This window comes from Chiroxiphia lanceolata, chromosome 3 (assembly GCF_009829145.1).
Source record: "Chiroxiphia lanceolata isolate bChiLan1 chromosome 3, bChiLan1.pri, whole genome shotgun sequence".
Taxonomy (NCBI): Eukaryota; Metazoa; Chordata; class Aves; order Passeriformes; family Pipridae; genus Chiroxiphia; species Chiroxiphia lanceolata.
Window position 1 is genome coordinate 28606617 of NC_045639.1, and position 15075 is coordinate 28621691.

The 15075-nt window shown below is 39.2% G+C and overlaps 1 protein-coding gene across 4 annotated transcripts in view; it reads right to left on the reverse strand.

Moving 5' to 3' along the window:
• The window catches only part of BABAM2 (BRISC and BRCA1 A complex member 2), a 171436-nt gene that overhangs the window by 64704 nt on the left and 91657 nt on the right, over positions 1-15075 (reverse strand). For all 4 annotated transcript variants that reach the window (XM_032684413.1, XM_032684414.1, XM_032684415.1 and 1 more), the window contains exon 7: positions 14788-14897. In XM_032684413.1, the coding sequence (XP_032540304.1) occupies positions 14788-14897 (110 nt within the window). The remainder of the gene's footprint in view (positions 1-14787; positions 14898-15075) is intronic.

The window sequence follows — 15075 nt, forward strand, 5'->3', positions numbered from 1 at the left end:
TGCTAGCAACTAGTGTTCTATTTCAGGGTATTTATTTTTTTGTTTTAAATTCTTCTATAGTTTATGAAATTTAAGAAAAGAAAATACAAATTAGTATCCGTGTATTGAAAAAGTAACTAGAAGCTTTCAGTATTCAGAGTTAAGAAAATAAAGTAAAAGAGATTTCCCTGTATTATGTGCCTTGGTGTTGCAAGGCATAACTTAATCACAGTATGGACTGAAATTCATTAATATTTAGTTACACTGCTCTAAGTTATGTCATGTACCAGCTAGTCTCAAAGGACTATGCATTAGTGAACCCCGTCAGAATGTAGCAAACTCATACCCTCTTTCTCCATGCCATCCCTTGGAGATAGGAACTTAATTTAACTTTATACTGGCTCATCATGAACTCCAGCCAGAACAAATCCTATATAGCAATATATCCTTAAGACCTCACCCTTCCATATTGCTGGAGAAGCATGATGAGACTAACTAAAAAGCCTTTAGGGAGGCAAGCTGTGTTACCACAGCTTTTGTTATTGATTCAGAGTTGAAATGGAAGGATGGTGGCTCAAGGGTGAAGAGTACCTTCCTTCCATACTGCCACAACAAATGGCACACTGTTAACGGCTCTGTATAATACAGCTACAACCAACTGCACAGCTTCAGTATGAAGGGACCTTCATGATCTCAAGGACTGGGACAACTGAGGTCTTGGGATGCTCGGAAGGGACTTTCAGAGGAGGTCCTTCCCTAAGGAGAAGCAGACTTAAGGGAGTCTGTAGGATCTCCACTGACAACTGTTCAAGACACAGACAAGACCTTGCTACACAAACCTGAGCTAGTGCTGATGGTAGTCCCATGCCAAGCAGGAATTTGGGCTAGATGACTGAGAGCTCCTTTCCAACAAAGAGCTTTATGACTGATGTGAAATCTACCACTTATTTACTGCAAAAGAATTTTTTACAAAACCACTGCAGCTATCCTAGGTTAAGAACTTGATATATTTATGAATTGATGTGACCTCCAAAATTTTAACATAATACTAGAAAAACAAAGCAAAGAATTCATAGTAGTGAGAAATATCATCTTTGTTACTGCTGAGATATATACTCTAAATAGAATATTATCATGGAGGGGAAAAAAGTTTGTTCAATTATATCCAGGCTTTGACAAATGGAATGTTTTTGCTTTCACTGTTGTATAAAAATTCTGAAGGTTTCACTCCTTTCATAAATGGAAGCAATTAATTCTAAAGAGAAATAATGTTAAAAGAAATATAAATAAACATATAATAAAAAAAAAGTAAAAAAAAAACAAAAAAAAACAAAAAGTGTATTAAAAAAATAATGTTAAAATGCTTAAAGACAACAAAGCCACTGAAATCATAGACAACACTAAATGACTGTTCTGGACATGCACTGATTCTCTGTATCAGACGATTAAAACGGCTGTTGAGTTTTCATTGATCAAAGATTACCTAAATTTTCAACAAGACTTTCTTTGTCAGGATGTACATTCATCATTCAACTCTCCTCACAGTTTCTATGTCAACTGCAGGAAAAACTGCTACCTGTCATGCACAAAAACAGAACCTCACTTCTTGAAAATGAAACACATTTTCAGAAAGGTGTGCAGAGCTAAAAACAAACAGCCAAAACAGAAACCAGAAAATAGAGATGGAACTTAAAGAAATAAAAAAAACAATGGAAGGCAGTATGAGAAACCTAAGTGGTAGGTAAATGAACAAAACTAAGAGTACCAACTGAAAACAACAGGATTTGAGGAGGTAGGAAGCAAGTTACACAGTCTTCATTACAGCTACAAAAGAAACACAGTTTTTGAGCAATGGAACAAATTAAGAGGATCACTATGTAATTACACATACATGTCATCTAACCATCTTCCCATTACAGAGCAAAGGAAAAAATAAATCTGGGAAGTCGACCAAAAACATGACCTGAAGGAACTACCTCCACAGAATGTCCCAGAAAGTGCTGCCTGCCCTGGAGAGGAGGGCTAGAGAAGAGCAGTGGGCTGCTGCCACAGAGGTAAAAGCAATCTTCCAGGACAGACAGAGGTTGCACAGCTGTTTGGGTTAATATCAAAGGCAACCTCGAAGAAAGGAAAAGGAAAGGAAAGCAAGCAGCAGCCAAGCTGAAGAGCAGAACTGCTTTGCACGCAGTACTTAACATATGGAATAAACAGTACTGAGGCAACACAAGGGAACAATTAGTCTAAACGGTTTTGTAAATATCTTGGACAAATACCAGAAGAGAAGAATACTGAGGAAGACACTGACTAATTCAGGGGAGGGAAGGGGCCTCGATGGCTTTTCTGGCCTCCTTCTGTCCTTATGTGCCCTGTATTTATATTTGAACACTTGCATTACCCAGCATATAGGCTATTTAAGGTCAGGAAAGCATTGCAGTAGCACAGCTGCCTCCAGCAAGTAGTGCTTGACATCACTAAACCACACAGAAGAGCACAGCCCTTTCATTGGCTTCAACAGCAAATATCTGCAAGCAGAATTGTTTCGCTCTATTTGTACAGGTTTTTCCACTGCACTGTGGTGTCTGCAACTTCGGTACTAACAGAGTTTTGTCCACTGAAATTGTTAAATAGCTAAAGTTTCCTCCTCATGTATTTTAAGTGATCTCTGACCAGAAACCAGTTCAAAGAATTAGCTTTAAAATCCAATTAAAAAGAATCTACACTTTCATCTTCTAAAGTTTCAGTTCTTGCCAAATTTAACTTGTCTTCCTCCGTGGGATGTTTGACACATACTGCATGCACATATTAATATCACACTTGAGATCTCTCATTTAAATTCTGTAATATTCTTTGTTGACACACAAAAATGTTTTCCAAACTATACATAAAGAGTCCAGTTTTTTCTCCCCATTAACACAATGGTTACATGATTTGTAGAAATCATGAAAGACAGGAATGGTTTATAAACCCACTGAATTGGAAGGATTTCAAAACACTGCTACTCAATGTCATGTTTGATAAATGGCTTAAATAAGCATTTTCAAACTTTCTTAGCTAGATACATCAATGATGAACAAAAAAAAAAAAAATCCCACAAACCCAAAAAACTGAAACAACTCAAGGCAGGTGTGCCTCACAGTGTACACCAGAGTTCTGGCTCTTAATCATCTAGATCAAAGACCTGCTGGAACACAGAAGTTCCTCCCTATCTGAGTGCTCAGGATTTCTTCCAAAAAAAGTCAGGGTAGGAAGCGGTACGTTGAACATCCAGATCTTCTCCTAACACCGGTTTTGAATTTGACCATGGTGCAAACCTCAGAAGTGGGTCCCACAGTTTAGCTGTTGCCTGTGACCACTCAAAGACAGCAGAAGAATTCAATGATTTGCAATGAAAGAGAGCAGGGAGCGTAACACTCATTTGAAGTACAAAAGAGGACTACAGGTATATGAATATTGATTTAAATTCTTGATTTAAAAAAAAAAAGCTTCTTTAAACATAAAATGAATATGCAACTCCTTGGATGTAAGGCAGCCCACAGGCCAGCTCTAACTACCTTTGTGTGCTTCTTCCAGGTTACAGATTAATCAGGTCCTGCTAGTCCTCAAGAAGTGCTGGTTGCAGAGAAACGAAAGATGCAAAACATAAAGGACTCACAAGAAGCCCTGTTCTGCTTGATAATGTTTTTGGCCATTTCTGCTCTCCACACAGATCAGTTCACATGTTTTCCTAAAAGCAAATCTACAAAATAAGCATATCCATTCCATTTAAAGAATGTCTTTCTAACTTGCCTATAATCTGCACTTTCACTTAAAGAAAGCTGAAGTTTAGTATAGTTACAGGATGTCTGTGGTGATTTTACAACTCACAAATCCTTGTGATTTCTTAAGGGGATTCTTCAGAGGAAAGTTCCTAGGAAAGAAGTTCTCGATATTCCTGAAGGGGAATCTGTTATCTAGGAGAAGATTACTCAACAAAAAGTCCCACACTTGATATTCTTTATATATTTTCTCCAGGTAAGTGCAATGTGCAAGTGCTGGAAGGGTTTCAGCTGACTAACATGAGCCGAGTAGCTGTGTAGTTAAGTAGTGGGATGGACTGTGACTGCCTCATATGCCTCGAATGAAATAAGCAATACAATGAATCACATTCTTGACAATACCTAGGGAAAAGGAAACTCCCAGAAACCCAATAGTCACATTGCGAAAATCAGCCATGATTTATTTTGGGAAAATGGCATCTTCCTACAATGGAACACTTCCTACAATTAAGGAGGTATTAAAGTTCCTTTCAAGTAGGCATTACATTTAAAATGCCACTGATTATTGGCAGGAAAGATGAAGGCAGAAAGCAAAGGAAAATGAGAGATGTTACCTAGTACTACTGTGGGATTGGGAAACTTCTGGGAAAAAAGCAGGTCGGCAGAGGAGCCATCCCTTCTGGTAATCTCAAAGGATGCACTACAATCCTTCCCTTTATCACACAAAAAACAGAGCCAAGATCCCCCCACTTATATTCTCCCTCCTGCCCATGAGATTCCCTGCAGGGCTCCTCCTCTGCCATACTCCTCAATTCATGCTCCCTGTGTCACCGCATTCCCTGCCAAAACATCAGCAGCAGGAACATGGTTCCTAGAGGCTACTGCCAGCTCTCTCTAACTGGGGGAGGGCAGGCAGAGGGAGAAGACAAGAGAGGCAATCAAAACTGATGTCTTTCACATACAACTTAATTCTGTGTTTCACAGTTTTCAGAGATTTTACTTGAAAATCCTCAACTTTTCACTTTCCAGTGATCAGAGATTGTACCTATTGCACTTGGCCATCTGGAAGCAAGCATTAAACAGTAGCTGACTTTTTGTTAACGGTTTTAAATAGTTAAAGTAGGAAAAGTCTTAAGACAGAATACTATCATGTGCAGATCACAATCAGAGTGAAATTCTCTGAAAACAAATGATTTAGTCACCATATTCAGAAAGCAAACCACATATCCCAAATATGCAAAAATCAACTTCAAGAAAGTGTACTTTGTTAAGATACCACGTTCTGTAGTGGTGGGTTTGCATTTACATCAAGAACTGGGAAAAATACCCACGCAACAACAAAAGAGGGTTCAAAGTGTACTCTAGGAAATCAGAGTTTTCATAGCTGTTGAGTAAATGTGCCTTTCTATAACTACTGCATGTGCTGCCAAGATTCTAATTAATCATTTAACTACTCTTTGGGTTTCGGTAATTCATATCCAGTTAGAATGAATACAGCAGAACAACCAAATCTCAACTTTGATCTGAAAGGAAAAGCTTCCATGACCTTCATGCCACTTTCCACCTTAATCAGTAGTCCTGGTTAACTGTGTTAACTATGTTTCCAGTCCCAGTTGACTGGAAATTAGCAAATGTAATGCCACCTATAAGAAGGATCAGAAGGAGGATCTGGGCAACTACAGGCCTATCAGGCTGACCTTGGTGCCAGGGAAGGTCATGGAGCAGATTATCTTGAGTACCATCACATGGCACGTGCAGGACAATCAGGGAATCAGGTACAACCAGCATGGGTTTATGAAAGGTGGTTCTGCTTGTCCAACTTGGCCTCCTTCTGTGATAGAGTGACCTGCTTAATGGATGAGGAAAAGACTGTCCATGTTGTCATTGACAAGCCTTTGACACTGTTTCTCATGAAATTCTCCTGGAGGAAGTGGCTGCCCATGGGTTGGACAGGTACACTGTTCACTGGGTAAAAAACTGCCTGGATGGTCGGGGCCCAGGGAGTGGTGGTCAACAGTTACATCCAGTGGTGTTCCCCAGGGCTCAGTACTGGGGCCAGTCCTGCTTAATATCTTTATTGATGATCTGCATGAGGGAATCAAGTGCCCACTCTATGAGTTTGCAAATGACAAAGTTGGGTAATAATGTGGAATTGCTGGAGAGCAGGAAGGCTCTACAGGGGAATATGGACAGGCTGGATTGATGGGCTGAGGCCAAATGCATGAGGTTTAAACAAGACAAAGTGCTGGGTCCTTCCACTGGGTCACAACAACCCCATACAATGCTAGAGACTCAGGGAACTGCGACTGAAAAGCTGCCTGTTGGAAAAGGACCTGGGCGTGCTGGTCAACAGCTGAACATGAGCCAGCAGTGTGCCCAGGTGGCCAAGAAGGCCAATGGCATCCTGGCCTGTATCAGAAATAGTGTGGCCAGCGAGACCAGGGAAGTGATTGTCCCCCTGTATTTGGCACTGGTGAAGCCACACCTTGAGTACTGTGCTCAGTTTTGGGCCCCTCAGTACAGGAAGGACACTGAGGTGGTGGAGTGTGTCCAGAGAAGGGCAACGGAGCTGGTGAAGGGTCTAGAGCATAAGTCTTAGTAGGAGCAGCTGAGGGAACTGGGGTGGTTTAGCTTAGAGAGAAGGAGGTTCAGGGAGAACCCTGTCTCTACAACTACCTTAAAGAAGGGTGTAGCCAGGGGGGAGTCGGGCTCTTCTCCCAGGTAACAAATGCTAGTTACCTCAAACAGCCTCAAGTTGTGCCAGGAGAGGTTTAGATTGGATACTATGAAAAATTTCTTCACCTAAAGGTTTTTCAAGCACTGAACAGGCTGCCCAGAGAAGTGGTGGAGTCACCATCCTTGGAGGTATTTAAAACATGTGTAGATGTGGCACTTAGGGACATGGTTTAGTGGTGGACTTGGGAGTGTTAAGTTCATGGTTGGCCTTGATAATCTTAAAGGTATTTTATAACCTAAATGATTCTATGATTACATTTATGGATAAATTAGCACAAGCCTCAAACTTGTCAGGTAATTTTTAAATTTGATGCCATCAGTAACTTCGCAGGACATTTCTTCTGCAAGAGCTATTTAACTACAAAGAGACAGTCTGTGGAATTAAGCCTGTTTAATAACAGAAAAACTACTCCTTAAATTGAGATTTCCCAGGAACTCTGTATCTAACTGTTGTGTTTTGTTTGTTTTTTTTTAAGTAGCATTTAACAACAGTACATTATCCATGAAAGAACAAATAACTTGGCCCTAGAGAAACTCCCCAAGTTCCTCCATGTATAAATTTTACAATTCAGATAGGACTCGATTTTTTCATTGCATTTTCAAGAAAAACTGAGTCGGTAATTTTTAGGTTAACATTTGACCCCAGTTACCAGACTTTCCTGCTTGCTCTATTACTGCCATACCACAAACCATAGAATAAAACAGATGACACCTGTTTCAAATTCTCTGGTCAGCCTAAGTAACTTTATGGAAAACAATTCAAGGAGTGCAAGCTGGCTCTACTGCTGGTCCACACAGTTCTTTAGAACAAAAGGTTCTACACAAAAAACCCAAAAGATTCCTATTCATTCTTGGGTATGAAAAAAATCCTGCCACCTGTGACAGACACAGTTCACTACTAACATGGATCGATTCTGTTTAGCAAGCTTCTTTTCTCCTACAAAAACACTTCAGGAAAGGAAGATGAAATCTGCTGTGTGTGTTCTGATGTATTAGGGACACATCCGAGAAAGGCACTTCAGTACTGCACCAGGAACGTCAGAATGGCAATAAAAATACCCTCCAACTCTCTAAACTGTAAGAGTAACACAGGCAGTAGAACAGACAAAAACACTTGGATATATAAAAAGAAAAGTAAGACCTTTTACAAAACTAAAATGAATTTTAGTAACAAAGTAAATACAATCTAAGAAAATAAAAAAAATCCCTATGGCAAATAAGAGAGATTTTAAAAGTACTAAGTATGGCCTAACTAGTATTGAAAATGACAGCAATTTTCAATATTGTTGCCAGAATTAATTTTGACTAATTAAAAGTGCTGTTGACAATCTCACTGTACAAAGATACAAGTTTAAACATATGGACAACAGTAAAGAACCCAAAACACCTTAATAATAATAATAATAATAATGTCTGACATCCTAAAGAAAAATTACTTTGTTCCCTTTATCCTTCATTATCACTCTTTGTAGGAGGGTAAACATGTCTAGAAGCAGTAATACCACAGTAAAATTGCTGAGGAGGATATTTTAGTAGAGTACAGCTTTACATTTAAAAATGCCTGTGTTGAAACAGGGATCATTACAATGAAAGGTGTTAAACTCATAGTACACGACAAATAACACGATAGAGAATTGTATGCTTAATTAGGGTAGCCTGAAATACAGTGTATGTGCCCAAGTGAAAAAATGCAACACCTTAATGGAGGGATTTGACCTAAAGGTAACAAATGTGTTTAAAACTTCTGAAATTCCTGTAGACTATTCTACCCTAGCCAGAAGTATGTAGAGGAAGGGAGTTGAAGAGGGCTGTGTTGAATCACCGTTCCATTTTCTTTTGTGATTTCTTACTAACTCATTTACCTATATGTGTTTTCAATCATACAGGAACATACTTTAAGTGGTAAAGTACTTGATATCATGTAAAAATATTCCCTGTACCATCATGTTACAGAACCTTATGCATACAGGCTGACACTCAGAGGAAAACCTTCAGGAAGACACAAACCCTTCCCAACATTCAGCTCTAAGTTTTGCTCAAGGAAACATTGAGCTCTGGATTGCCACAAAACGTTCATCAGACCAAAAACTGCCCCTTATGTCCTATATGAGAAACTGGTAGCTCATTACCTAGCAATAAAATCAGCCCCATTGAACTGCCTCAAGTATTTCTTACCGTGACAAATAGGTCTAGTTGCTTAGTCTCTTAACTGAAAAAAGCCACCTTAAAAATCTCACTATCTGAACCATTTAAAGACAGCATTAACATATCCTGCATTAAAGCACCATTTAGATGATGGACACATAATCTTAGCTCTTCTACAACTATTTTCACTAATTGCTCTATGGCAGCTTCAGAAAAAAAAAAAAAGGAACAATCAGTACAATTGAACACCTGGAATAGAAGTACAAGTGGATCTGTTTTGACTGCCAGTCCCTGTCTGCCCTGATCTCTTCTGAAGCTGTCAACAGGCCATCAGAAGTTGGCCACAGCAAAACAGATGATTTTTAGAACACAGGAAGAGTTGCAAAGCAGAGGTAGATTGGCAATCAGGTTATGGTACTGGCTACAGTTTCAGAAGGTTTGATTGATGGGGACACGGCACACAGAGCAGGTAGTAGATATGTCTCACTCACTGGTCAGGCACTGCATAGAAGCATGACCAAACAAGGCTTAATGGAACAGAAAGCACTGCAAAGCAACAGTCATTCCTCCTTCTTCCCAAGGATGCAAAGACGCTCTGGGATTTGAAGAAGCCATTGACTGTCTTGGGGGCCTACTAACAATTCTCCTGAACTCATCGACTCAGATGCACAACCACATTTTAATATACCAAACAGAAGATCTTACTTCTGATTTCTACAAAGACAGACATATAAAAAGGCCTATGCATGACCACTCATTCAGTGACTGTGTATTCATAATCATTCTGAAACAGCAGGCTTCAACTGGTGGCAATATGGCATGCCAGCTTCAAAAGTGAAGTCCTTCACAGCACCCCTGTACCTCAAACACAGTAAGAGGCAGTACTTGGCAGTAAATTCTATGGTTTTCCTCCTCTAGCTCCCAGCAGAAAGCACAGGTAAAAGACAGGAAACACCTTAAAGCAAACATAAGTCCTTATTTTTCTCTTCATTTTTTTTTCCATCAGTGAAAAACATACAGAAATGTTCAAAGCCTAAGAGTTCAGACCAGGTTCTTGTTATTCTCCTCTGCCCGTACTAGAAGGTTAAATGCAGTCACCGAACTGTGCATACCACCCTCAGTCACGAAGAACCCTCTGGCACAGCTCCCAGACCAGTAAAAAACGACCATTTCAGTCCCCAAAGCATGGAGCCTGATCCATTTAAGCAAAACAAGTTCTACTGACAGCTGGTTTTCTTAGCATATTCACGTCTGCGTATTTATCAGAGAAAAGCCCTCCAGGACAACAGTGTTTATTGCAGGATTATTTCTGTGAACACAGGGAAGACAGAACTCACTGAGTAACAGTGTTTCTACCCTTATATATTTTTTCTTAAAATGTGAACCAAGATGAACCCAGTTTTATTTTCTTTAGCATGGATGACTCATGAAGCGAAAAAAAATTACATATATAAATTTTTTTCTTTTAAGAAAAAAACCCAGAACCTTCTGATCCACATTCATGTGTAGTATGCTGACACACATTTTAAACACTAATATAGAAATGAGCTGTTCAATCCTGCACTGACTGTCTGGATTTAGAGTCTAATGACTTTTAATAAACAGAAAACAAAGATGCGATGGACAGTTTTATTAAAAATTTCATTAACATATGAGTATCTAATGTACTTCCACTAGAAAGGCAATTTTGAACAAGCAAGATGCTTTCTACCGACAGGTTTTGAGATGTTATGAATAACACGTGAGATGCGGCAGACATAAAGGGTAAATATCCCAGCAGCTCCTCGTTGTGCCAAACAGGGCAGAAACAGCCTCAGAATGCATCTGTGCCTACCTAGCTCAGCTGTATGACCCTCCACCCAAAGCACAGCAGCCATCAGTGAAGGATGGAAGAGCATCCTGCAACAAGTCCCACACCCTGAGGTGGGAGGAGGTGAAGGATGAGCTGTAGACACACACTCATGGATGCTGATGAGCACCATCCTCTCAAGTTGTGTGGTCAGTCTGTGCAGTTTCTCAGCTTACCACTTCCTCCAGAAGTGTGCAAAAACTGTTTTCTATGATACTAGAGTAAAAATGGTAGGTTTTCTTCAAATAAATACAAATGATAAATATCTCATGTTTCATTTTAACTGGATCTAATTTTTGAAACAACTGAAAGCAACTGTTATTGGCATCTATATGGTTACTGATGCAGCAGAACAAAGAAAAAGAAAAATTCTTCAAATAAAATGAAAGCTTTTTTAAGTGACTGATTTCAAGTTAAGGAACTATTAACTAAAAGTTGCTGTTAATGTGTTTTGAACAATTAGTATTGAAATTAATGTTTTCAAATTAGGAAGTTTTAATGAAAGAATTAAACCAGGTTATGAATAGTTATTGCTGAGATTTTTATAAATTAACACAAACGCTTCCTGTCCCAAAGTGTGGGGTTGGCTGTTTTACTGTAAGAACTGGACATGACACTCTGTAGCCAGATATTCTCTATTGCATTTCTACCCCCTGCTTCAATATGTGAGCTTTTTCAAGCCAAACCATAAAAGGTGGTGGACATTTCCCTCATTTTGGAAATCTCTTCCAGAGTCTATGACAAAGTGCAGTCAAAGTCTTGCTAGTATTATGTTTGCTATACATCTAAAACCAGAGCAATCATGCTTTACAAAAACCCTTCAAAACAAAAAAACTATATTCATATTGCTAGGACTCAAATTCGCTGACAAGATCTGTGGGTATGTATCATTTTTAGAAAATGCAATGTGGGAATGCATGTTTATATGGCAAAGCACAAAAGCAATGAAACCTCTTGGGAAAGCAGGAGATAACTCACGTTACACAAACAGGCCCTTTGCTCTTATTTCTCTACAAAGCTGACATGTTATTTCATATGTCAGGAAAATGCTATTCCTGTTTGCTTGTTCTTCCTAAGGTGAACAGATTTTAGTATTAGCAAAATAACTGTGGGAATTCACTATTTTTCCTGTTTTGTTGAGTACTTGGGGATGTTATGTTGGGAACTATCAACCACTACTTAGTTCACTTCAAAATCTGCTGCATAAAAAAAAAATACATCGGTAATTTGCTTACATGGCTTTTGTAGATACAATTACTGCTAGCAGCAGGAAAGAACTTTTATAAGCAGAACACAATTCAAATGTAACATGCCATGGACTCAAGTCATTAAACTAATCCTCAGGGCTTCTTGAGGCCTTTTGTACTTTTGGCAGAAAGCATAAAGAAGTATGCATTGTTGCTTCAGTTCCCAAACATTGGAAAGTTAAATATCTAGACTGTCAGCCCCTGCTAAACAGAGCAGAGATTGGTTTGGGGAAAAGAACAAGAGACGACTACATATTTTGTTATTAAAGCGCAATTGAACAAATATTAGAAACATACCCATATATTTTTCATGGCACATAAAAAAGTAGCCAGTAGAACTAAGGGAGGTGCAACAGCTCACAAGCGGCTCTGGTATTACAGGTTACCAGTACCTAGATACTGTGATGAAATTGAGTTAGATGAGTGAAGTATCTTGACTTTGATACATCAGTAATGTGCCATGGTGTAGCATGGAACTCCAGTGTTTACTGGCATGATTTTAACATGACTACATAAATGATGAAGCCATAAATACATCAGACATGTCAGATACGTACCAACACCCCTCAAATATTTTTCTGCTGTATCACTCTACATCACACATCTAACATGAGATATTCTTTAGGGTTCTGAGAGAAAATGCAATACTTTTAGGAAGAAAAAGAGTTCCTTTGTATTGCTATTCTGCTTGGTATCAAGAGGTTAACACCTTTTTAAAGGTACTACTGAAAGTGGTATTGAAAGCAATGTATTCATTAGCTCATGGATCATTTAGACAGACATACCTGGGTGGCCTGAAATACACTTAAACATCAATATGTGACTACAACTGAAAATACAATGGTGACTAATGGCAGCCCATTTGCTTTTAGAAGAGCTCAGGAGAAGAATCCTTTGATACATGGAAGGATAATTACATATCGGACTACAGTTATTCCCTCAATTAATGCTGACAAAAAGTAGTGAATTGATATAAAATATGAAAATATAAAAGCTACTAAATATCAGGAGTCATGGAATCTCCTGAGTTGGAAATGATCCACAAGGATCATCAAGTCCAACTCCTGGCCCTGTACAGGACACCACAACAATCCCAGCATGTGCCTGAGACTGTTGTCTAAAAGCTCCCTGAGCTCTCTCAGCCTTGGGGCCATGACCACTTCCCTTAGGAGCCTATTCCACTGCCTGACCACCCTCCGGGGGAAGAACCTTTTCCTAATATCCAACCTAAACCTTCCCTGACACAGCTCCAGCCATTCCCTCAGGTCCTGTCACTAGTCACACAGAAAGCAGAGATCAGTGCTGCCCCTCATGAGGAATTATTGAATATTTTGATTTGTACTCTGTGAAACTACATAAGCTCAGAGCATGAGGCCGAGGACTCTTTGTGCACCCTGACAGTCACAGCCCAGCCCTGGGCCTCTTGAGCTTAGCAGAAACACTGTCTGTTCCCAGGGACTAATAGGTGTCTAACGAGCACCTGTTTTTTAACGAGCAGACTTGGAAACTCATTCTTCTTGCCTGAATAACAACCCAAGTGGGATAATATTTTTGCTACTGAATCTTCAAAGAGAGTTCCTGATTCGAACTGTAGCCAGGCAGAAAATTGCTATGACTAAAGCCCACTCTAACAACTCTATAAACAGCAGTCCAAAGTGAGACCCTTGGAGCTCTTGCTTCCCAGAAGGTCAGAGAATGTGTATGTCTCAAACACTGATACCGGATGGTTGTGGAGCCAACCAAAGACTCCTGGTAACATCTAAGGACTGTTGGTATTAACAGCCCTGTGACAGCACGAAGTGCCTCTGTGTTCCAGGCCCTGAGGTTGCTGCCCTGCTCCCACCTGCCTGGGCCCAGTCCTTGTTCTATGCCCAGGGCCCCGCTCCGATCCCAGTCCCATCCTGGTCACGGCTGCCCGATCCTAGTTCTATGACAAATGCTCAGGCCCCCACTCCTGTATTCTCTCTCCATCCTGATCCCAATCCCAGTCCTGGTCCTATGACCCATATCCAGGGCCCTGCTCCAATCTCTATCCCGATCTTGCTCCTGGCACCGATATATGCTGTCTGTTTCAATGTATTTTCTTAAATAAAGTATCCTAAAGTCTTATGCCTTTATCTAAATCAAATCCTGGGTTTTGTTGTCTAAAGTGCATCCAAGAGTTTATCCAGATCAATGTTCTGTTGAGTAAAATGTCAAGATACCATGTTTCTTCACTCACACAAACTTTATCCCCAAGTTATTATAAAAGTGTGGTAGTTAGTATTTCCTATCTTTTCTTCTCTACACAGAAGAATCATCACCAGTTCAGAGGAAAGTAACTGCAGTATTAACCAAAAAAATAACACATCACTCAAACAATGCTGGATCAGTTTGATTGTGATATACTTGAAATGTCTAACATAGTTACTTTTTTGACACATTACAGGACTGAGATACTGAAGGGAAGAAGAAGCATTTAAAACATTCTAAATTCCAGAAAAGGAATAAAGAAATTTAATGAAAACAGATTGATTTCTAATCATCACCCTTCCATTTTAGGAGTAGAAATTTGTTTCTCAGCAAATCTCTTTGCCAACCGGTAAACAAATCAGTAAGGTTCAACACTCCTAAAATGAAATATTCAGATATTCTTCTGAGAAAAGTAACCTACAAACCTGCAAATTCCTAAAACACAGTTAACAAAGCCCTTTAGCTGCTACAACAATACTTTACTCAAATGTATTATGTTTATACAGAGAACTTACCTTCCAAATAGAAAAAAAAAATCCCCCCCTTCACAAAAGCTATCAGCTGTACCATAGGAGGCATTCAAAATATTCTGCTACAGGAAAATACAGTATAGTTTTCAGAGATTATGATGCTACAAGAATATCAGGCATATACAAAACTAGCTGAAAGAAGATCTATCATTTCTCCATCACACATACACTTGCAGTAATCACTATAACTTTCAGCAATTTGAAGCAATAGCATGTTATCACCTAGTCAACATTTCTCACACATATCAGGAAAAACTGTAAAGTTCAGAAATGAAGCAGAATAAACATTTCAGAAAAAAACCTGTCTCACTCACTGTTCAATACGTGGGGAGAGGTACAGCTTCGGAAAAACCTGAGTAGCTTCTGCATCCTCAAAACTAACAGAGAGAAGTGCAACATCTTCTCCAGGATCTTCATTCACATCCTGTACATAAAAAAACCAAAAACAAACCAAAAATAAAATGGTAAATAACAAAATGAGTACTTATAAGCTTGTAGATAACAACTAATAAATCAAACACCAATTTATTTAGGAGATGCTTAAGTGAGGAATTTAAAGTGTAACCATTGTAAAACAGGTTGCAGATTTATTCTTTCTTATT